The sequence below is a fragment of the Lepidochelys kempii genome, chromosome 10, assembly GCF_965140285.1.
Source record: "Lepidochelys kempii isolate rLepKem1 chromosome 10, rLepKem1.hap1, whole genome shotgun sequence".
Lineage (NCBI taxonomy): Eukaryota > Metazoa > Chordata > Testudines > Cheloniidae > Lepidochelys > Lepidochelys kempii.
Window position 1 is genome coordinate 17,318,603 of NC_136389.1, and position 23,687 is coordinate 17,342,289.

The 23,687-nt window shown below is 43.6% G+C and overlaps 1 protein-coding gene across 3 annotated transcripts in view; it reads left to right on the forward strand.

Annotated features, from left to right (window-relative positions):
* PDILT (protein disulfide isomerase like, testis expressed) overlaps positions 1 to 23,687 on the forward strand; it is a 50,920-nt gene that overhangs the window by 14,522 nt on the left and 12,711 nt on the right. For all 3 annotated transcript variants that reach the window (XM_073362268.2, XM_078854571.1, XM_073362262.2), the window contains 7 exons: positions 11,085 to 11,291; positions 14,478 to 14,611; positions 17,181 to 17,318; positions 17,938 to 18,048; positions 19,259 to 19,384; positions 22,199 to 22,396; positions 23,493 to 23,613. In XM_073362268.2, the coding sequence (XP_073218369.1) occupies positions 11,085 to 11,291; positions 14,478 to 14,611; positions 17,181 to 17,318; positions 17,938 to 18,048; positions 19,259 to 19,384; positions 22,199 to 22,396; positions 23,493 to 23,613 (1,035 nt within the window). The remainder of the gene's footprint in view (positions 1 to 11,084; positions 11,292 to 14,477; positions 14,612 to 17,180; positions 17,319 to 17,937; positions 18,049 to 19,258; positions 19,385 to 22,198; positions 22,397 to 23,492; positions 23,614 to 23,687) is intronic.

Sequence of the window (23,687 nt, forward strand, 5' to 3'; positions counted from 1 at the left end):
AAACAGGGCAAAGTCCCAGAATCGCATGAAGCGAGGACCCAGAAATCTATCTCCTTTCTGTACTCTTCACTAGCTCATTCTCGGTAATAGGTTGTACTCTGCAGTAAGAACATGAGGAGAGGCAATACTGAGAGGATGCAGGGAGCAGAAATTCAAATTTCTTTTTCATTTTTGCAAAAGAGCGGCGTTAATCATAACTAGGGAATGCAGTTTGGAAATAATGCCATGGCACTCAAATTTACCCCCACCTTCTTTCCGGTATTTCAGGGGAGACCAGTGGACATGACATGGCTATCTTAGCCACATACCATGTGTACACTGTGTGCGTGATCTCAGGTGGCACCGACTGACCCCACCAGGACGGTCTGACTGCTATGTGTGCTCTGGTGTGTCAACCAACAGTAGCCAGCTGGAAATATTATTGTCCCTTTTAGCCTAAGTGGTTAGCCAATATTCAAGGCCTTTCTGGGTTGTTTCTGTTATGAGCAGAAATTGATGATACAAGTCTGGTATTTCCTTGGTGCAATCCTGTTTATTTACCAAGCATGTATACAAATTCCTCTTTCCCATGCACAGTAGGAACAACACGAGGCAATTTCCTTGTTCACAATTCCCAGCCTGCTGCGGCCAGCATTCTGCCCCAAAGAAGTACTCTCTCTTGGCTTCCTGTTCCTCTCATCGCCATGCTGCCAATGCTTCTCTGCCCCTCTCTTGGCTTTCCTAGCTGATTTCCTGATGTCCTTCTGCTTCTCCCTCTCACAGACACACATACTACTGCAATCCAACCCATTTCAGCTCCTGCATTTGCAATGGAAACTTCTCAGCACTCACAGGCGCAGCTTCTATTCCAGCCTTGTTATGCTGGTCCATGTTTGGGCAGTAGTTTCTATTGTTTCAGCTATCAGAAAACAAAGGAGCATTTATTTGCTCCCTCGTTCAGGCAGAGGGAAAGGGTTTGGTGTTGGCTTCAGTGAAGTCTGTGATTGCTCACAGCTCAAAGACACACTGGTTGGTGGCTACCAACACTCTCCAGTATAACAATATTCGTTTGAATTTCCATTAGGATGGAGGAAATGGAATACTTACTACAGGCAGGAGGAACCCCCTGCTTAGGGATGGTCTACATGGGAAAATTTTACCAGTTGTAGTTGTATAATTATACTGATATAGTTAAAATGGTGTAACTCCTTGTGTGGACAGTTTTATTCCAAAGAGAAATAAGGCCCTGGTACCCTGGAATAAGAGTGCCCATGTGGAGAGTTATTCTGGTATTATCACACTGGTTTAAATTCACACCTTTGCTTGTACTGACATAATCTTCCTGTGTGAAGAAGCCTATACAGTCTGCCATTGATGTGCCTCCTTGCTGTCCTCAGAGGAACCACCCCAAGGTGTCCATAAGTCTTCAGCCCACAGCTGCTCAGATCAGCGGCTGTAATATTTATATTCTGATGACATTTGGGGGGTGGGTTTGGCCATACTTTGGAAATATTCTGCAGTACAGTATATGTTTGTGGATTTGGGAAAATGAGAGAAATACAGTAACGAGGGGGGAAGGTTTACCGGAGTCAAGGCCATATGGACTTTGTAGAATGGCAGCAATTTTTGTATTATGAACATAGCCCCCTTCAGGTTTCATATACCTTGAAAATAAAAGATGGGCATGCCTTCAAGGGTGGCAGCAGCCCCACTCATGCCTGTTTCCAGCCAGGATTATCAGTCATTTCAGCAGACTGCAGGATTCCCACAGGCTGCCCCTGGATCTTACCTGGTTTATATCCAAACCTTGTACTAGCTCAGTGCAAATCATTGTTTTTTATGACAAGGGAAGCTCTCTGAATACAAAACAGCAGCTCAGGCTCAAAATACCTGCCCAGCTTGTGTATGTTCTGGTGGTGGTTCCCTGTATTTACCAAGGGATTTAAACCTAGCACAGAAAAGGGCTGTAGCTGGTATTCTTAAAGCTTTGGAGAGTTAAATAATTATGAATGGTTTTGTCCTTTCCTGTAAAGCTCTAACCTGGAGAGGACAGTGACATTAGCATGGGGTCAGCAGCAATTTTAATATTACCTAGTTCGTATGCAGTGTTTTTCATCAGTAGATCTTCAAGTACTTTACAAAGGAGGTCAGGATAATTATCCCCACTTTGCAGACAGGGAAACTGAAACAGAGAGAGGTGAAAAGCTTGTTCAGGTTACCCAGCAGGCCAGTAGCCAAGCTGGGAATAGAACCCAAGAGTTCTGAGGCCCAGTCAGTGCTCCATCCACTAGGCCATACAGCCTCCCTTTTGGGTTTTCCTGAATATGTAACTTGCAGAGATAAACAGTTCTGCCAATGACAGATGTTGGCTGAGGGATTATATGTTAGACTTCTGGCACAGGTGTGTTATATCTGAATCTATATATAGGGTGACCAGATGTCCAGATTTTATAGGAACAGTCCTGATATTTGGTTTCTTTTCCTTATATAGGCTCCTATCCCCACCCCCCGCACCCCCATCCCAATTTTTCACACTTGCTATCAGGTCACCCTATCTATATAGTACTGTGTGCCAGGGCGGGCTATAGGCATGCGTGGAATTCACAGCATATTCTGGGGGAAACTGATGCTTCAAGAGCCTGTCTCCATGGATACCCTAGCCTGGAGACACCGGCAGGCCGTGGAGAGGCAGGAGTCCTTTGGCTGGCCTAGAGGAGAACTATTCTTATATTAGGAAGTTGGTGGGGTACGTGAATAGCTGCTCTCTTGCCTCTAAGACAAGCCAGTTGGTAGGGTTGTTTCCATTGCATTCTGGCAGAGCTCCGGAAACAGTAGCTGCCCCACTTAGACTATATAGCAGGAGTGGGCAAACTTTTTGGGCCGAGGGCCACAACTGGTTGGGGAAATTGTGTGCAGGGATGGGGCAGGGGGTTGGGGTGCAAGAGGGAGTGCAGGGTGTGGGAGGGGGTGCAGTGTGCAGGAACGGGCTCAGGTCAAGGGATTGGGGCAGAGGAGGGGTGTGGGGTGATGAGGAGGCTCGGGGCAGGGGGTTAGGGTGCAGGAGGGGTGCGGCAGGGGGCTCAGGGCAGGGGGTTGGGGTGCAGGAGGGGTGCGAGGTGCAGGCAGGGGGCTCAGGGCAGGGAGTTGGGGTGCAGGAGGGATGCAAGGTGCAGGCAGGGGGCTTAGGGCAGGGGGTTGGGGTGCAGGAGGGGTGCGAGGTGCAGGCAGGGGGCTTAGGGCAGGGAGTTGGGGGGCAGGGTGCAGGAGGGGTTCGGGCTCTGGCCCGGTGCCGCTTACCTAAAGCGGCTCGAGGGTGGCAGCAGCGCACACCGGGGCCAGGGCAGGCTCCCTGCCTGCCTGCCCTGGCCCCACACTGCACCGCTCCAGGAAGTGGCCGGCACCACATACCTGCGCGGCCCCTGGAGGAGCGGGGGGCACAGGGCTCCGCGCGCTGCCCTTGCCATGCCTCCAGGTACCTCCTCCGAAGCTCCCATTGGCTGCAGTTCCCCATTCCCGGCCACTAGGAGCTGCGGGGGGCAGTGCCCCCCTCCCCAGGGGCCGCAGGGACATGGTGCCGGCCGCTTCTGAGAGTGGTGCAGGGCCTGTGGCACCATGGGGGGCAATCCCACGGGCCGGATCCAAAGCCCTGACGGGCCGGATCCAGCCCACAGGCCGTAGTTTGCCCACCCCTGCTATATAGGCTTCTTTACACAGGACGGTTATATCAGTCAAGCAAAGGTGTGAATTTAAACCAGTGTGATAATACCAGTATAATTCCCCACATGGACACTCTTATTCCAGGGTACCTGTTCAGTGGATAAACAGAAATTGTTTCCAAGTACTTTCAGTCTAGCACATTATAAGGGTTCTACATTCAGTTGGCAGGAAAGAAACGTAACAAGTTAATGGCATTCCTTAGGCTCTGGGAACAGATGAACAACAAATACAATGATTGCCATTAAAAAAAAGTCAACTAATACCGTACAGTTGCCAGATTATTTTTCCTTTGATTATTTATTTTTCCTACGATTTAGTCATAGAGGTCATGGCAGTCACGGATTCCGAGACTTTACCAGACCTCCATGACTTCTACGCTTCAGGAGGTGGAGGTGGGACCGTGCACCCCTGCCCTGCAACTGGTGCTGGCTAGAACCAGGACCCTGCAACCCTAGCCCCACGGCTTCTGCCAGGGGCTTCAGCTGAGGACATGCACCCCTGCCTGGTGGCTTCCACCAGGAGCTTCAGCCGGGGCTGTGAGCCCTAGCTCTATGGTGTCCTGGGCTTGGTGGGGGTTGCAGCCACAGCTATGCATCTCAGCCCTGCAGCTTCTGCCAGGGGCTGCAGCCAGAGCTGTGCGTCCTAGCCCTGCAGCATTCTGGGCTTGGCAGGAGCTGCAGCCTAGGCCGCACACCCCCCTTGCAGCTTCCCAGGACCACGCACCCTCTCCCCGTGGCTGTGGCTTGGTAGGGGCTGCAGTGGAGGCTGTACACCCTTGTCCTGCAGCTGTGGCCAGCTCCAGAGTGGGGGCTGTGTGTCCACCGTGGCTGCACCCCCGCTGCGGCTGCTGGAGCTGGGGCTGTGCCCCCTGCCATGGTGGGGAGCTCGGCCTGTCAGTTCCCCGCCTCCCCCATGGGACTCATTCCACCCCCTTACATATCCCTACCCGCCCCCGGTTAGTTTTAGTAAAGTCATGGACAGTTCACGGGCTCCATGAATTTTTGTTTATTGCCCATGATCTGTTTATGACTTTTACTAAAAATAACTGTGACAGAAACTTAGCCTTAACAATGACCTACGTGGTCATATTTTAATCATATAACATCACAGTTGTATTATCCCAATTTAGTACAGAAACTGACCCAAGAGATTATGGGCCACATTTTGCATCACTGGAGTCAGGGGGAGTTTTCCCATTGATCTCAATGTCAGTAGGATCAGGCTTTAAATGACTTGCTCAAGTTCACAAGAAAGTTTGCAGCAGAGACAGGATTAAAACAAAGCCCTTCTGACTTCCAGGCCCCCTCAAGAGTTTTCTACAGGGAAAATTATATGTCTGCGGAGAAACTGATTAAGCAGCCTACACACTGAAAGATGAAGCGTGGGCCTGCTGAGATTCTGGCACAGTCAGCTAGGAAATCAGTACTTAGCCTAACAGCAAGCAGGCTCACGGCTACTACAGTAATCACCAGGATCATCAATAAAGACTGCAGAATGAAACTAGAGGCAGATGACAATTAGGTAAAGATGGAGACAACTGCTGTGCTTCCATGTAGACTCATTTGAAGGATGCTGTAGGGCCATTAAATACACTATTTTTGTATTGGCTAATCTCATCCCTAATGATCACATTTCAATAGATCTTAGTCTAATAAGGTGCATTCTTTAAAAAAAATCAGTGGCTCATTCGTAATGTCTCTGTGTTTAAGAAGGCTGGCTTGATGAGCCTCAAGAGCTCTCGGTTCAACTCCCAATTCCATCGTAAGCTTTCTATGTGACTTTGGGCATGGTATTCTCTGTGCTTCAGAGCCCCATCTATAAAATGGGGACAATAGTATTTCTCCCTCTTACTGTTTGTCCATCTTATTTATTCAGGATATAAAGTCTTCAGGGCAGGGCCTATGTCTCACTAAGTGTTTGTACAGCACTTAGCACAATAGGGCCTTCATAACAGTTGGGCCCTTTAGGTGCTCCTGGAATACAAATCTATAAATCATAGGGGCAAGCAAAAATCCAACTTTTAAACAGTTTGATTCAAAATCAGTTTCCCTCTCAGTTAATCAGAGTTTACTTTCATGACATCTGCAGTGTCATAAGCATACTAGTTCTCCAGTTGAGTTTGCCCAGGAAAACAACATTTACAAGACTTGAATTGATAATGTAGAAAAGCAGGAATTAAATACTTATTTTTTTAACAAACAATAACCAAAAATGTTCAGGCCTTTTCTGTACATTGGAAAGAAGCAAAAACCAGGCAAAACACAACAAACAAACAACCGCCCCCCAAACCGCCATGTGTGTGTATGATTTGCTCTAAAGATGGAGATACTGCAGAAATCTCCATGTTCTTACCCTCACTCCTAAAGCGACAGAAGCTTTGGAAATCAGCTGAACCAGTAAGAAGAGTTCAGAGTAGCAGCCGTGTTAGTCTGTATTCGCAAAAAGAAAAGGAGTACTTGTGGCACCTTAGAGACTAACCAATTTATTTGAGCATAAGCTTTCGTGAGCTACAGCTCACTTCATCGGATGACCACTGTCCTTCTTTGCAGGCACTTTCCTCACACAAAGAAATGATTCATAACATTGCATAAGCATGTGAATAGTTCCCCTTGGTAAAAATAAACAATTTAAAAGTCACTCATTGCTGCTTGGTTTTTAGTGAAAGTCAGAAAGAATGAGATTAGCAACATGAAAAGAGAACAGCAGGACAATAAAGGGAATAGCAAGAGGAAAAGAGATTCTTTTAACAACTGTATCTTTATGTCCTATTGTTTCCTCTTCCTGTACCTGAACTAAGCAACCTGAATTGTCTTCAGCTTCAGATGCTGGATATTTTATTTCTGCTGTCTGCTGTGCCCATGCTCAATTTGTCACAATCCACTTGCACTAATAAGATTCAGGTCCATTTTAAAAAGATCATCAGAAGAACTCCTCACAAACCAGTGAGTGGAAATTTAGGGATGATTTAAGGAGACAAGTCAGTAAAAGTCAGTCCTTTAAAATCCCCAAATACTGATTTTTAAAATAAAGTATTGACATTTAGCTGAAGACCACCCTCTACCAAATAAAATCTAATTATTGGTCTGATGACATTTTAAAGATCATTCATTTTCTGACAGCTGTGTTTGATTCAATAAGTTGATAAGCAATAGAGATGGTATCTGTAGTGTAGTTACCAGTCTTGTCACCCCAAACAGAAGTTTTTCAATTGTGACCTTTGCCAACCCTGTCTTAAGCTCCATTCCAACAGACTGGCTGTCCAACTGCATCTACCCCTGTGTTCTGCACATGTCCTAATCCCATTGACTTTGGAATCCGTGTAGTTGTTCTAGCCTCAGGCTATGTCTACGCTACATCTTATGTCGGCAGAATTTATGTTGCTCAGGGGTGTAAGTAATCCACCCCGTGAGCGACATAGTTACACTGATATAAGCGCCGGTGTGCACAGCACTATGTCGGTGGGAGAGTATCAAAAATTTGGTTAAAAGTTAAATTTAAAAGCATTTTCTTCCTTAATTTAAGCATTAAAGCCTCAATTCAGCAAAGAACTTAAGCATGTGCTTTTCTTGAGGTCAGAGGGACTACTCGCATGCTTAATACTTATAACTGTATTGCTTTTCTGTTTCTTTTTCCAATAGTGCCCTATTAAGCTAGACCGATACATTCATACAGGAAATTCTAACAACCCAGTAAAAAAAAAACGAGGAGTACTTGTGGCACCTTAGAGACTAGCAAATTTATTTGGGCATAAGCTTTTGTGGGCTAAAACCCACTTCATTGGATACATGCAGTGGAAAATACAGTAGGAAGATATATGTACACAGAGAACATGAAACAATGGGTGTTGCCATACCAACTGTAAAGAGACTAATCAATTAAGGTGGGCTGTTATTAGCAGGAGAAAAAACTTTTGTAGTGATAATCAGGGTGGCCCATTTCAAACAGTTGACAAGAAGGTGTGAGTAACAGCAGGGGAAAATTAGCATGGGGAAATAGTTTTTACTTTGTGTAATGACCCATCCACTCCTAGTCTTTATTCAAGCCTAATTTAATGGTGTCCAACTGGCTCCATGTCTACCACAGTTTGTGTTACTAAAAATGCAGTAATTTTCTCTGTGCCTATTTTAAAGCATAACCTACCTGTGCGTGGCAAACATTGCCTCACAGGTTCTAAAGTTTTTTATACTTTGGATTTGCCATTTATGTACATGGTAGGTCAGATTTGCTATCAAATACTTTTCTTTACAGTAGTTTACAACTAGAATATAACAAATGTGCTTGGATTGGCACTCTACATACAAAGTTTAATCTGGAGGGCAAATACTTTACAACGTTTGTGTGCGTGTGGAGGGGGGGAAGATTGGTAGGACCATTTTTATAGTTAGCAAAGAGAGAGCAACTAAAGTTAGAATTTTCTTATAGATTTTATCCTCCTATAAAGCCAAAATTACTTTATTTGATGAAACTGTAACTTTACAGGTAATTAAATCACAGTTTGATCCACTGATGCTTTCAGCCTGATTTATTTTATGTAGAGAAGTCCCTTCCATCGAAAAAGTTCTGTGGCATTCACCACCATGGTATTCTAGGTCCCACTAACTTTTTTTTTCCTAACAAGAATTTCAGTTAGCATATTAGCACCTGGAGCAGCTGCTCTGATGCATGGGCTTGTAACAGCTTCTGAATCTCTGAGCTAAAAATAGTTTACATGAGAAACAAGCTAGTAGAATCTAACAGGTTAATGTTTTGAGAAAATAAAATTGTAAGTCAGCATTTTTAACAAAACCCATAAACCAGGGGAGGGCAAACTACGGCCTGCAGGCCAGATCAGGCCTGCCAGCTGTTTTAATCCGCCTTCCAATTCCCCGTGGGGAGCGGGGTCTGGGGCTTGCACCACTCCGGCACTCCAGCCAGGGAGCAGGGTCGGGTGCCGCTGCACACAGCTCGCGGAAGCAGCAGCATGGCCCCCTTCCAGCTCCTATGCATAGGGGAAGCCAGGGGGCTCTGCTCTGCATGCTGCCCCCACCCCAAGTGCTGCCCCCAGAGTTCCCATTGGCTGGGAACTGGAGCCAATGGGAGCTGCAGGGGTGGTGCCTGCAGACAGGGCAGCACGCAGAGCCACCTGGCCACGCTTCCATGTAGGAGCCAGAGAAAGGACATGCCGCTGCTTCTGGAGCCACTTGAGGTAAGTGCCACCTGGAGCCTGCACCCCTGACCCCCTTCCACACCCCAACCCCCAGCCCTGATTCCCCTCCCACCCTCCAAACCCCTCGATCCCAGCCCAGAGCACCCTCCTGCACCCCAAACCCCTCACCCCAACCCCACCCCAGAGCCCACACCCCCAGCCAGAGCCCTCACCCCCTCCAGCACCCCAAGCCCTAGCCCTGATCCCCTTCCCACCCTCCAAACCCCTCAGTCCCAGCCTGGGGCACCCTCCTATACCCCAAACTCCTCATCCCCAGCCCCACCCTAGAGCCCACACCCCCAGCCAGTGCCCTCACCCCCTCCGGCACCCCAACCCCCATTTTGTGAACATTCATGGCCCACCATACAATTTCTATTCCCAGATATGGCCCTCGGGCCAAAAAGTTTGCCCAACCTTGCCATAAACTCACTGGGTGAAAACCTGACCCTATTGAAGTCAATGGCAAAGTTTTAATTGATTTTGGTGGATGTCACCCAATATTTTCTGTTACAACTCAGAAGGAGCCAGCACTGTTGACCTGTCTGATTCTTACACTTCTAGGAGGTCTTATAAACTCACTTAGAAAACTATTGTTAAAAAGAAGAATGAAATCAGCACATGCACACCCCCAACAAAGCCAATTCCAGACTGACCCTGGGAGGAAGGTAGGTGGTATCACACTCATTTTACATTTGGGAGAACCAAGATACACAGAAATTAATGGCCTGATGCATCTCCCATTTGCACCAACAGAAATGCCAACTTACTTCGGTGAGACTTAAGCATATGTTTAAAGTTAAGCACATACTTTAATATTTTGCTGAATGACATGACTAAGGTAACACAGCATGTAAGTAGGATTAAAATCCAGGAGTACTAGTTTTGCCTTTCCTGAGCTCCATTAGATCACATAAAACCAAGTAACCAGACCCTCAGCTGATAAACTGCTTTGTTGCCATTGATTCCAAAGCTTTCCTATCTAAGTCCTTACTGCACTGAATCCACGTACAGCTCAAATAACTAATAATAAAAAGAGGCTGCTGGGTATTACTATTCATGATCCTGATTGCACTGGTTAGATGGAGGAATGATTTATGGTGGGGACTCAGAATGATGACGATGATGATGAATCATGCAGGGAAATGTAACTGATCACTGAGCTAGATTAAACGTTTTATCTGCCATTCATTTATGAGAGCTCTAATGAAAATGATCACTCACTTTTTGGTACTATTATATAAGGTAGTGTCTTGATTAGGAAAATTGTAGACACATATTTGTTTCCAGTACTATGGTAGTACAAAAGACGTTAGATTAAAAAAACAGTCGTGCCGTTGGACTTACAGTTTGTCTTATAAATAACCAAGACTATTTGGATTTTTTTCATCTGTCCCTGTTTGAAAGGTATATTGATAAAACTAAAATGTTTATGTCAGGGATTGAAAGGAAATCATATTTCAAGTTTTCACTCCCCTCTTTAGGTTAAATAGTAAAGCAAGCCAAATGAGGTGATAACATATCTCAGTTTTATCAGGAGAAAGTTAAACTAACTTGCTTTTAAAAGTGCTTTCCACAAGTTGCAAAACTGGAGAACTCTTAGCATTTATCCAATACATACCTTTGAGTTCAAAGCAACTAGATACAGGCAATTCATTTCTTGTCCCTTCTCCATAATAACACAACATACACCTGCAGAGTGCTGACTAGAACCTGCTTCCCACAGCTCCAACACACACAAAGTGTGTTATAAGAACCTGTGTTGGTGCGAGCTGATGGGTACTCAGCAGCTTTGAAAATCAGTTGACTTAAGTGACTTTATATGAATGAAATGACCCTACCCGTAGGCTCCCATTTTTAAAAATCTGGCCAGAATATTCAATCACAGCTGACTCCATTTTGTCGTCCCCCCCACATAATTAGCCCCCCATCATAGCTTTTAAATGACATTTCTTGCTACACATGCACAGGTACAAACAAAAAAATACATATAAACATGAAGAGATTGATCATTCGTAACGAACAAAATAGATCAAAAAGGTCCCTCCTGTTTTAGGCTCATTGGATGGGATAGGTTCCCGTTGACTTGTGTCTCATCAACAGCCCTGTTTATCCCTTTAAAATATTGCCCGACTTAATGGCTTTGAGTTTGAGACTTAACACTCATGACTACGTGATTGGTTTTCTCTTTGTTGATCCCTTTCAGACATTTCTTTATCTGGACCATCTCAGACTCTGGCTGAAGAATTTGCGAAAGCTGCAGGACAGCTTAAAAAAGAAGCTCCTGATATCAGATTTGGCAAAGTTGATGTCACAGAGCAAAAAGATATGAAAAAAGAATTTAACATTCAAGAGTTTCCTACTGTGAAATTCTTTGTGGATGGTGATAGGAAAAATCCTATAGATTGCAAAGGTAAACTGTTGTTTGGATTGATTGAAGTGCATAATATCCATTGTATTACAGATGGAAAAGACTTATTACATTATTGACCGGACAGAATATCAGGCTTAGACAGAGAATGTATTAGATAGTAAAGGGATTCTGCCCCTGACATTATATGTATATTTAGCTAGATATGCAGAGATATCTGTGTGTAGTTGTGTGCATTTAATAAAGACAAACTAGGATTTGAACTTGCCTTCCAAAGTTAGGATTTAAATGCTCTTCTCTGACCAGCAATGCAGATAGCAGTCAAATTCTCTGCTGGCATAACTCCCTTGACTACAGTGAACTACCATGCATGCCCACTGACTACAATAAGCCTGAATACAATGGAGTTACACTGCACAGAATTTGGCCCAATTGCTTCTTCTTCTGTACCACCCACAGGATACCCAGTACAAATTCCATGCACAGTATGAGGACAGCATAAATAGCAGAGGTCTGCACTGTGGTTTGGAGAGGATTGTTTTAACAACAACCGTGTCTGTTTTGTGTGTGTGTGTGTGTATTGTTCTCTGATTCTATAACCTAAGAAGGAATTTTGAAGCTGGCAAATTACCCACCAGAGGGAGCTCACATAAGGCCTAGTAATGCAATGGAATCATTTTAAAGATTGCATGGAAAGTACATTAAGACATAGTAAACAGACGATAGCGTTTGGCCTGTGCATTCCCTAGTTCAGAATATGCACAATCCCTGGAAATCCAGACTTGATTAGAGCTTTTGCTTCATTAAAAATAGATACAAATAATATTCTCTCTTTCTGCCTACATCTCTTTCTAATTGTGCACACTGATTAAAATGTTTTCTTGAAGCTCAGAAGTAAGTAGCCTGGGCAGGGGCATAGTTTTTGGAGTCTGAAGAGAAGTAGAGGGGCCAAGATTTTTTAAAAACAGGAGCCTAAACTTTGGCTCCTAAACTCACTTTTAGGCACATGAATAAGTGGCCCAATTTTCAGAGCTGCTGAGCCCCCTCTCACTCTCAAAGACTTCAGTGGAGCTGCTGTGTTCTCAGTACTTATATTCCTTCTTGTGTATCAGAATTTTTTTACTGAGTTCCAGTCGTTATACCTGTGTAAACAGGAGGGCCTGCACAGGTGTCACTGAAGGCATGATTTGCCCACTGAACTTTTATTAGTGGTAATGATGCATGAGAATGAAAGAATCCAGCCTAGGTCTTTGGTCAAGTCTGTAGGGCTGACAAGAAACCACGGGTTAGCTTGCAAACTCATTTGATGGGTATGGTACTGAGAGACAGTGAACAAGGAGCTGATAATGCCAGAACAGAGCTGCCCTTTCAGCGTTACCTATAAATGAGCTGCAAAGAGTTAATATATTTAGACTCTTGTGAAAGTGGGCAGTAATGTAAAAATACCTGATAAAGAATTCACAAATTATCTACAGCACACAACGCCAATAATTATTAATTGGTTGACTGGCAAGTCATTTATTTACAACTATGAGCGAGTATAGTACTGAAAAATCAAAAAAGTGCTCTCACTGATAGGTTATAGCTGTTTGAATGTACTATAGCTATCCAATGAGTTATTTACCAGAGGAAATGTTAACCCTTAAATACAAACAAATGCCTTTGGGTTGGCACTGACAGACAAAGTTTAAAACAAGAAAGTTCATTGAAATATTTGGTGAAAGGAGGGATTTTTTTTAAATGGTCATCACGACAGCTGATAAACAGAGCCAAATCCAAGTCTTAATTAAATCAATGAGCTATTTACTTCAGTGAGACCAGGATTTGGCCCAAATATACTAAGTACAAGGCCATTTCGGGCAAACCAAGACAATGATTAATCCGATGACAGATTTGCTGAGGTTTGTATGGCTGACTTAACAACAGATTAGCTGTAAGAGCTTGGATCTGCATGTAGACAAGTGTTCGAATGCCATGCAGCCACTAGGTACTGTTCTGCCACTTTTTCATTTCAGGCCTGTGTTCTTCAGGACAAAGTTAAGCCTGCCATGCTTTTAAAAAATATTTTTTGGAATCAGATGCAGTGAGTGATGCAGGAAAATGTCTTTGTGGCAATCAACTGAATAGGCCTGCCTCGAATATTAATCTTGTTAAATTAACAAGACGCACAGTTTCAGGGTCTGAATGTTTGATCAGCTGTTTGTAATATGTAGGATGACTACACTATAGCACAGTACATACAGGCTGACATGATATCAGTGCTCTTTTACATATATGATTCTAATTCACTCCTTGCTGGACCCCTCTGCGCCTCTTCTTAAATAAGGTTATACTGAAAAAGATAAAGGGGCATTGTTTTCGGCTGGGATCTTCAGCTCCCTAATTTCCTTTGAGCCTTTAGCAGTCATGTTTCTAAACTTTTTTTTGCAAACATGAGGGATAAAAACTTTCTTTTTAAATGAAAGCTGAGATTCTTGACCAAAGGAGCTGGGGATTTAAGGGGAAAAAATAATCAAATATCATAATATTTGTGACAAAATTGTGAGAGCTGGCAACACGTAGTTCTGTAGCTAAAAGCTGGGAGCACCCAGAATTAAAGGACTTGACCATTTGGATCTTAATTCTTACCTGTAAACCAAAAAAGCTGAGCTCTAATACTGAAGAAGCATTTTATTATGCCTCAGCACCTATTACATCTCTTCTGCTGTGCAAGAGGTACAAATCTAACACCTACTTTAACTCAATAGATAGTTCAATAAACTGTGGAATTGGTTTGAAGTGTTGTCGGATTACACCACAGGTTGATATTTCTGTATAGCTCATGGGTGCCTTGCAGTCACATACCTGCCACATGAATCTTTGTGCTCTGTGCTTTCCGACTTGTTTGAGAGCCCTGGCCTCAAAACACCCATAAAATCTGTGATTGAACAGTTAATTGGCAACATGCCCAATTGTTGTTTGTAGAGAACCCAGAAAGTACAATGACGACTCACAAACATTGCACTGTGATACCCTGAACCTGTTCAGGGGATTGGAATCTGGATTTGAATTTCAGTGCTTAAGTCCACCTTTAATTATCCAATAGCTGAGGGTTCAGGGGTGCATGGAGTTCAAATGAACTTAGACTCAACAACCTTGTGCACTTCTTGTCATCTTGGTTGTTCAGAAAACTGATGCCTTTTTGTAATTCTCTTTGACAGTCCTTTTAATTCTTTCCTTGTTCCAAAGGAGTCAGAGAGGCCTCTGCATTTATTACCTGGCTGAGAAGACGAATAGGACCCAGCACTGTAGTTATCAACAGCACTGATCAAGCTGAAGCTATCATCAACTGTGAAGATTTGGCAGTAATTGGCTTTTTTAAGGTAATTCAATGGAAAGTCAAAGGCCATTTTGCCTGTGACCTGGACTCACATTTTTTGCCATTGTCACCAAGGACCATATTTCCAAAGATGCCTAAAGTTGGCCTCAGAAACTGGGCCTACTGTTTTGCTAGGGTTTTTGTTTGTTTGTTTTTTGCCATGCACTTATTCCTGTATACATTTTTACACTTGCAAATACTTGGGTCAGGGCCAGGCTGTAGCTGTAAAGCCTCACTCCCATGGTATTTTCTCTGTATGTATATGCATAGAGGTCTTCAGTCTCAGTAGGAGTGCCTGATGGTAATCCAGGAGCTGTGCTGGTACAGCCCATGCCAAAGTAACTCTTGCTATGTCCTGGGAGAGTGCTCCCTGCTGAACATCCCAGCACTACTGGCTGATGTAGAACAGGGCAATAGACTTGCCATCATTCCACCCCCTTCTCTTTCCCCTTTGGAGAGGCTTATAGCATTGTTGGTGCTACCCATGAACAGGCCTGGTGCTCCTCTTGGGCCAGGCTTGTGACTGCACCAGGGGCTCAAGCAGGGCTAGGCACATTCTAATCTCAGGTAGAGAACCAGCCGTCTAATTAACTGATTTTCATGCAAAGATCTGAGTTCTTGCACTTGTAAAACCATAGACATGAACAATTATGAGCCCAATTTTTGAGGCATTAGTGAAAAATTGACTCTTATCATTTAGTTTTGCTGAAAACCAGCAAATATAATCTATTGCACTGGGATACATTTTCGGTTGAACAACTTCATTTAAAGGAAGGGAATGTCTCAGTGTGCTTGGAATCAGATTACTGTAAAGTTCTCACAAACTGCAGATTTTAGCTGCTGACCGCTGGAAAATCTGCTACCGTGATTTCCTAGTTCAGAATTAATAAAATATTATACCGCACATGGGCCAAATACTGCACTCTTTACTCAGGCAAACTGCCACTGGTTTCAAGGACTGAAGAAAGACTGAAGGACTTAGGGATAAAAAATATTAAGCACCATGCACCATTACAAAGTAAATCTTCAGCGTGACACTGTAAAAGTTGCGGTGGTATGCAATGTAAAGTCAGTAGAACAGTACTGAATTTTCTTACTTTTTCATGGTTCCCTCTGTACCTTTAATATAATTAAATCTGTATTCATATTTCTTCTAACTAAGCTGGTATTTATTCTTCTGTCTGTCCAGGTATTTTGAACTCACCTATCACCATGGTGTCTGAGCACATTCTTAATCTTATCAAGCCTAAAATGCTATTACTATAATGTGCTCTAATGTATACTCCAACTTTTATTTATGGGGCAACTTGTTGGGGCAAGAGAAATATGTTGCTGCCATAGGGGGAGAGGCAGGGTATTCATTGAAAGCAATGGGCCAGAAGTGAAAATGCTCACCCTAACTAGAGTTTTGCTCCACAAGCAGCCCCTCTGAAATCATTCATGAACTAAGGTGCAACTCACAAAAGGACTCACAATTCAGCCCAGTGTAATAGTGTTACTGGACTGAGCTGATATATAGGGCCTGCAGACTTCTTTGATTGGAATTTGTGAATCCATTTGGAGAATGAAATGGCTATAGATTATCATCAGCATGCAGTAGGGCATGTCAGAAATACAGCAGGTGGAAGCCAATAGAATAAAGCACTGCCAAAAGAAATAAAGAGCCGGATTTGGCCTTCTATTAGTCACAGATCGCTCACCGAATGCAACTGCCAGAATGTGTCGGAAGGTCTCAGAATATAAATTACTATTCATTTAGCATGAGATAATTGTCTAATTAAATGGAAGCTGCAGGAACTGTTGCCTTTCATCATTGTTATTTACTATTAATTGGGGGCTGACAGCATGCTGACTATCCTACAGACTTAGGAGACAAGGTTTCTGCCTTGAAAAGCCTCCTATCTAAGCATCAGACATAGGCAAAACAATTCAGACACGTCAATAGGTAGGTCCTCAATCAAGTAGAGACCTTCCTTTCTGATCTCTGGCACAGAAGGGATTCTCTTTGTGAGACTCTCACTGTTCCTGTGTGGAAGGGGTGAAGAAGTGGTGTCTGGGGCTGCCATGACACCTTTCCCACTTGGACAGTCCCTCCCAAGGCCAGGACTTGCCTGGAGCAATGGTGGACCAGAGGAATAGGCAGGTCCATGTTGAATGGAGCAGGATAGGAGTTGAGATCAGAGAATTAGGGAGATCAGGGGGGAGGGATAGCTCAGTGGGGGGAGGGATAGCTCAGTGGTTTGAGCATTGGCCTGCTAAACCCAGGGTTGTGAGTTCAATCTTGAGGGGGCCATTTAGGGATCTGGGGCAAAAATTGGGGATTGGTCCTGCTTTGAGCAGGGGGTTGGACTACATGACCTCCTGAGGTCCCTTCCAACTCTGATATTCTGTGTGATTCTGTGTGAATGCCACATCAGCCCAGCAGACACTATCTGGAAAAGGTCATGCAGCCAGCCCTGCTAGTGTGGGTGTTTACTCCCTTCCGTGCACCTCAGAGGTCTGCTCCTAACTCCCATCCATGCCAGCACTGTACAGGATGCCGGTGATTATAAATCACGGCTTTTGTTCTACAGGAACGTCACGGCGGAGCAGTGGAAGTTTTCTATGAGACTGCCAGAGACGTGCCAGAGCTGCCTTTCGGGGTGACAGTCAGCGAGGAGGTTTTTGTGAGCTATGGCATCCGAGAGAACACCATTGCTGTGTTCAAGAAGGTGGGAATGGGTGCACGATGGAAACCTGGTGCCTGCATTCTGGCTTCTGGAGCCATATTTAGCCACCTAAAGAGAAGTGGCTCAATTTTCAAATTCACTGAGCACTGACAACTTCTGCCGGACTGATGGACTGTTGTGGATGCTCAGTGCTTCTGTAGCACATCACTTTTGGCAAGGGATCTTTTTCCTTTTCCCCAAATTGCACTTGGAAGAAGCGTTCTACAAACAAAATGACAACTACAAAACTATACAGAAATAACATTGACAATTAGGCTACAAAACAAACCAGACCAAGAAATTGTCAAAGCGAAGGTTCGCTTGCTATTTCATGAGGCTTAGGCACTGAAAGGGTCTTGTATTATAATGTAGAGTGCATACACAGTGTTTTAGGATTATTGGCATGGAGTAAATTAAAAATGTCAGCTTTATCTTGACACTTAGCTGCAACCATGTTACTAACCTCACGGTGCCATTTATTATAGAAGAGTTATGAAATGTTAGTTGCTACTGACAAGAAAAAGTAAATTTGAAAACAACATGTTTAATTAATGACAGCATGCTTGCTACAGTCGAGGATAAAGATGGCTGCTCTAAAAACTTTGCTTTATTATTACTCAAGGGAAAACCTGTACATAATGAAGTGTTTGAAGATGGCAAGCAGAACAAAGTGGATCTTACCAGATTAATTAAAACTTTTACCATGGATTTGGTCACCGAGTATAATCTTGAGGTATGTTCACTTTATGGAATTAAATAGAGCTAAAGCAGAGGGAATTCCTGTGAAAAATGATCATCTCTTTAATACGTTGCTCTTAGGCTATTGGAATTCCAGGACCAGCATGGGGCTATGTTGAGCTGGTCAAAGAAGCTCGTCAGAATTTAGAGTGGGAATCCAGTTTACTTAGCTGTTCTGTTTACCATACATGTTTCCAGTACACTATATGGTTCCACTCCAAGTGACTTCTATGTTAGATTAATAAAAGCAGCAAAGGAAGAACAAATGTAAAATCTCGTTGAGAGAACCCTGTGTGTGTCACACCTAACAGCTGATCTCAAACTGGCTTGCAGCACTGACCGCTCCAGCAGATGCACAGAGGGACTCATGCAGAAAACTGTCATAACGGTTATACAGCCTCCTACACCAGAACAGCACGTGTTTTATAGAGCTATAATCCCACTGTAAGACATTTTCCTCCAGTTTTGAGAGCACAGTAAAAATATCCCTCAATATTCCCCTATTGACCTCTTTTCTGGAGAACTCAGACTATGAAACTCCATCATGGTGCAGTTCTATCGTCTGTTAAACCACACAGGAAAATCTTATATGAAATTGCAGCCTCGTTCAACAAAGCGGATCTATTCTGAATTGATGGCCAATCTTTTATTCATTCCTGCTGACCATCACTACTGACCAGACAAACACATCTACTAGCTCTGAGGACTCACCCTACCAGTTTTGTAAATAGCTGAAAACAGGATCAGACAGTTGTAAAGATCAATATCATATTTCAAATCTCAGGCTAAGAATGGCTATGCAGCTGCCAAGTGTTTGGTTGCTTTTCAGTGAGCTGATCCTAATAGTCTTTATCGACGACACTATATTTTACTTAGAGAATTACAGCTAGCATTAATTCTGTGCCTGGTGTTATACAGGAGGTCATACTAGAGGACCATAATGGTCCATTCTGGTCTTAATCTATGAATAATGCTGAGGTTTTCCTTGAGCAGGAAACCCACTTAGCAGCTGCTGATCTTCTCTCACTTTATGTTCTTTAAAACAATGCAAAATCCCAGGGTTATGGAAATGATGGGGAACTATATGAGTCTTGCAAAGTAAAATATGCAAACCCAGTTAACTGAATGGCATTGATACTTTGAGCATGTGATTCACTGTTCTGCTTCCAGAGAGTGGAGCAGATGTTGAGCCTTTTGTTTTGCAGACATCTGTGAAGATTTTTGATGTCCCTGTTGAAACTCACATCCTGCTGTTCACCCCTAAGAACTCAGAGACATTCAACAAGACTTATGAAGATTATGAGTCTGCTGCTGTGGAATTTAGAGGAAAGGTTTGTGATGCATTTTACTTTAGAGTCCTGCTTTGCAAATGTCAGATGTCAAAGATCAGTTGAAAAACACCCTCCAATGTTACTGATTGGAATATATTGCTGTCAGTTTGCCTGCTATCAAACCGCTTCCAATAGTTCTCAGAACCATTTTTCTGGCATAGGTCCTTAAGCAAAATGGTCTGGGGAAATAAAATTAGAAGTAAACCCAAAGGGAAAGTGATGCTTTAAAAATATGATTCTAACTGTGTTATGCACAACAAACCTATTTCTGACCATTCCTATCAAGCCTATTTCTGATCTTACATATGCCCCTTACTAAGCCCTGGTCTACATTAGGACTTTAGGTCGAATTTAGCAGCGTTAAATCGATGTAAACCTGCACCTGTCCACATGATGAAGCCCTTTATTTCGACTTAAAGGACTCTTAAAATCGATTTCCTTACTCCACCCCTGACAAGTGGATTAGCACTTAAATCGGCCTTGCTGGGTCGAATTTGGGGTACTGTGGACACAATTCGACGGTATTGGCCTCCGGGAGCTATCCCAGAGTGCTCCATTGTGACTGCTCTGGACAGCACTCTCAACTCAGATGCACGATTGTCTGCCTTTGCTCTGACGCAGGGAGGGGCGACTGACGACATGGCTTACAGGGTTGGCTTACAGGGAGTTAAAATCAACAAAGGGGGTGGCTTTACATCAAGGAGTATTTCAGGCAGGACTTCACGGAGGGTTCCAATAAGAAATGGTGCACCTAAGTTATTGTTCTTATTGGAACAAGCAGGTTTGTCTGGCCTCTGATTGATACATGGCTAGATTTACCTCGCTGCACCTTCTCTGTGAGTGACTGCAGTGTGACCTAGAGGAATGAGTCCCCTAGACGGGGGGCGGGTGTGGGAGGTTGCAAATGAGTACAAAACAAATCTGGTCTATTTCTTTTTTTGATACACTCCATCTATCTTTTACATCTTTGGCTGGCAGCAGACGGTGCAGAAGGACTGCATGCCATCCACATCTCATGGCTGCTCGGCAGAAGATGGTACAAGAGGACTGCTAGCAACCCATATCGCCTGCCTGCTCACCATAAGATGGTTCAATAGGACTGACTGCAGGACTAAAGAGAATGACCTGATCAAGTCACTCCAAATTTAGTCCCTGCGCCCATGTCTGCCCAGGCGCTCCTGATCGACCTCACAGAGGCGACCAGGAGCACCTCGGACATGATGATGACGGCTACCAGTCCTACTGTACCGTCTGCTGCCATAAGGCAATGGGTTGCTGCTGCTGTGTAGCAATGCAGTACCACGTCTGCCAGCACTCAGGAGACATACGGTGACGGTGAGCTGAGCGGGCTCCATGCTTGCCATGGTATGGCGTCTGCACAGGTAACCCAGGAAAAAAAGGCGCAAAACGATTGTCTACCCTTTCTTTCACGGAGGGAGGGAGGGAAGGGGGGCCTGACGACATGTACCCAGAACCATGTACCACGACAATGTTTTAGCCCCATCAGGCATTGGGATCTCAACCCAGAATTCCAATGGGCAGTGGAGACTGCGGGAACTGTGGGATAGCTACCCACAGTGCAACACTCTGGAAGTCGATGCTTGCCTCGGTACTGTGGAAGCACTCCGCCGAGTTAATGCACTTAGAGCATTTTCTGTGGGGGGACACACACTCGAATATATAAAACCGATTTCTAAAAAACCGACTTCTATAAATTCGACTTAATTTCGTAGTGTAGACATACCCTAAGAGGAACTTCCAGCCATGAAACATTTAGCAGTACTTGTGTAGGCTCAACTTCTAGTCTATTATGTCATCTGGAAATGCCATTCTGGGAATTTCAACAAGTTGCTGTTGGCCACAGTTGAAACCAGCAGTTCTACCTTACCTGGTTTTGCAAAGAATCTGTAGGACACTGTTTCATGCAGCAAAGTGTGTGTGTGGGTAGCAAAGGAGAGGGAATAAGTAAAAAACAGCACTTTCTAGTAGTCTCCACTGTCAGTTATTCAATTTTGCTGCTATTGCTCCAAACACACTAAGTGCTACAGAATGAGAATTCATCCGGTAGTAAAACCACCACCAATCATTTTACTTTACTATTGGTAAAGACACCTGGATTATAAATATTTCAGATTTTTGTACTATTAAGTTTTGTCATGTAATGCAGGGCTATGAGAACTTACCAGGGCAAGGAGCATAGCTTTGATTGTGTGGGAGAGAGCAATATAATTTACCAGACTGAGAAATAAATCTAAATATTAGTGTCCTGCAGCTCTGTGTAGTTTAGCAGTATCAAGTAGGTTCAGTAAAAGCCGAAACATACTTGGTTTAGAACGTTGTTACTATCTCAGAGCTGGGGCACAGAAAAGTTTACAAAACTGCTGGGTGAATCACACTCAGTATATGGTTTTTCAGAGTTCCAGTGGCAGATAGGCCTGGATCCTAACAATGCCAAGTTTTGGGAGGTTCATTTCTGGATCTAAACTTCAAATCTGGCCTGTATTCCGATGGATTAAGCCAAAGCCCTTGGACTGAATTCCCAAACATAGGGTGAAATTTCATATCCAAACTCATCTTCAGATTCAGTAGCTTTTAACTGAGTTTCATGTCCAGACTCTAATTTCTTTTAACCTGAAATTCAAAGTGAAAGATGGAGCTGGTTGATGCAGGTCCTTGTGGACGAATCCAAAAGATGTTGATTTGTGTGAACAACTGCACAGCTATTTCTAAGGTAATAGACCTTCTGCTTTTAGGGTATAATGCAATGCTATGCAGCTGGATATCCGTCCAGCATGCTGCTGTTTTCCTTTCCAGATAATGTTCATCTTGGTGGACACGAATGAAACCAGAAATGGGCGCGTTTTTGAGTATTTTCGCATCACTGAGGTCGACGTCCCTGCGGTGCGAATCTTAAACCTGACAAGTGACGCAAAGTACAAAATGCCTGCAGATGAGGTGACCGTGGAGAATCTAAGGAGCTTCTGTCACAGCTACCTAGATGGGAAAGCAAAGGTATGCCTCTCTGAAGAGACAGAATCAGACGTCCATTTGACGCCAGTTGAAGATTCTAGCACATTTGCAAAAATAAAGTGAAAATGTCATTTAAATTCATAATCTACCACCTGTACTAGCCTGGTTCTGATTTTACAAGCTTGTTCTTGTTGCTGTCATGTGCTCCATTTTCAGCGCATACTGGTCTATTCCCTTATTTTGGATAACTGAGACGGACCACAGGATTTTGCCAATGACTCTCTGTGTGAATTTAGGCAAGTCGCTTATGGCCTGAATTTTAAAGGTGATGAAAACCTCTAAATTTCATTAATTTCAACTGGCATTTAGGGTGAACAACTCTGAAAATAAGGCCATGAAACCTCTCTGAGCTTTATTTTCCCCATCTGTATAGTAGGGATAATAATATTTGCCTGCACCATTGGCGTGATATGAGGCTTCATTAATACTTGAGAGCTTTGAGATTGCATGAAGATGCTACAGAAGATCCTGATAGTTTCTATAAAAGTGCAATGAATTATACGATCTTGCAATTGTCGTGAGTGAACGTGGGTTTCCTTATTTTTGTGACTCCTTATAATCCTTTTCACTACAATTATTTCCTGCTGGATCACTCCCTATTCGTATTAGAATATCTTGTTATCACAATGAGGTATCAGAACATTCATGCCACATACGTTCCAAGACAGATACACTGTAAATTGTATTGCGTTTTCAATGTTCTGAAGCTTGATTTACCTTCATATTTAACAGCTTCCATCAAGAGGAAGGAAGGAACCATGTGGAGGGGATGGAGAAATCTAGGCAGTGGCATTCACCCCTGTTATACAGCCACTTCACTCCTCTTCCACAATAAACAAGCTCTATAGTTCTCTAGCTTTTGACTGTTATTCAGCCAGGTTTTGTAGGACAACTGGATCGTGTAGGTTCAAGTAACCTATTTATGGTTTGACGTGACTCACAATATTTTAAAAAGCTAGGTATAGTAAGTAAGGGCATTGGGTTAGTATTGTCCAGTTGGACTCACTTTAACCTGAACCAGAATACGGCTTCCTGATATCCCCTTCACTTTCATATTCCTGTTTCTCTTTCTGATTAGCCACATGTACCTAGTGAAGAAATTCCAGAGGACTGGGACAAGAATCCTGTTAAGATGCTTGTTGGAAAGAACTTCAACAGGGTCGCCTTTAATAAGACCAAGAATGTGTTTGTAATGTTCTGTGAGTATCATTCTAGATTGTTTTAACATGATCACTTTGATGTGAAAATGCAAATGCATTTGTTCTGTATCAAA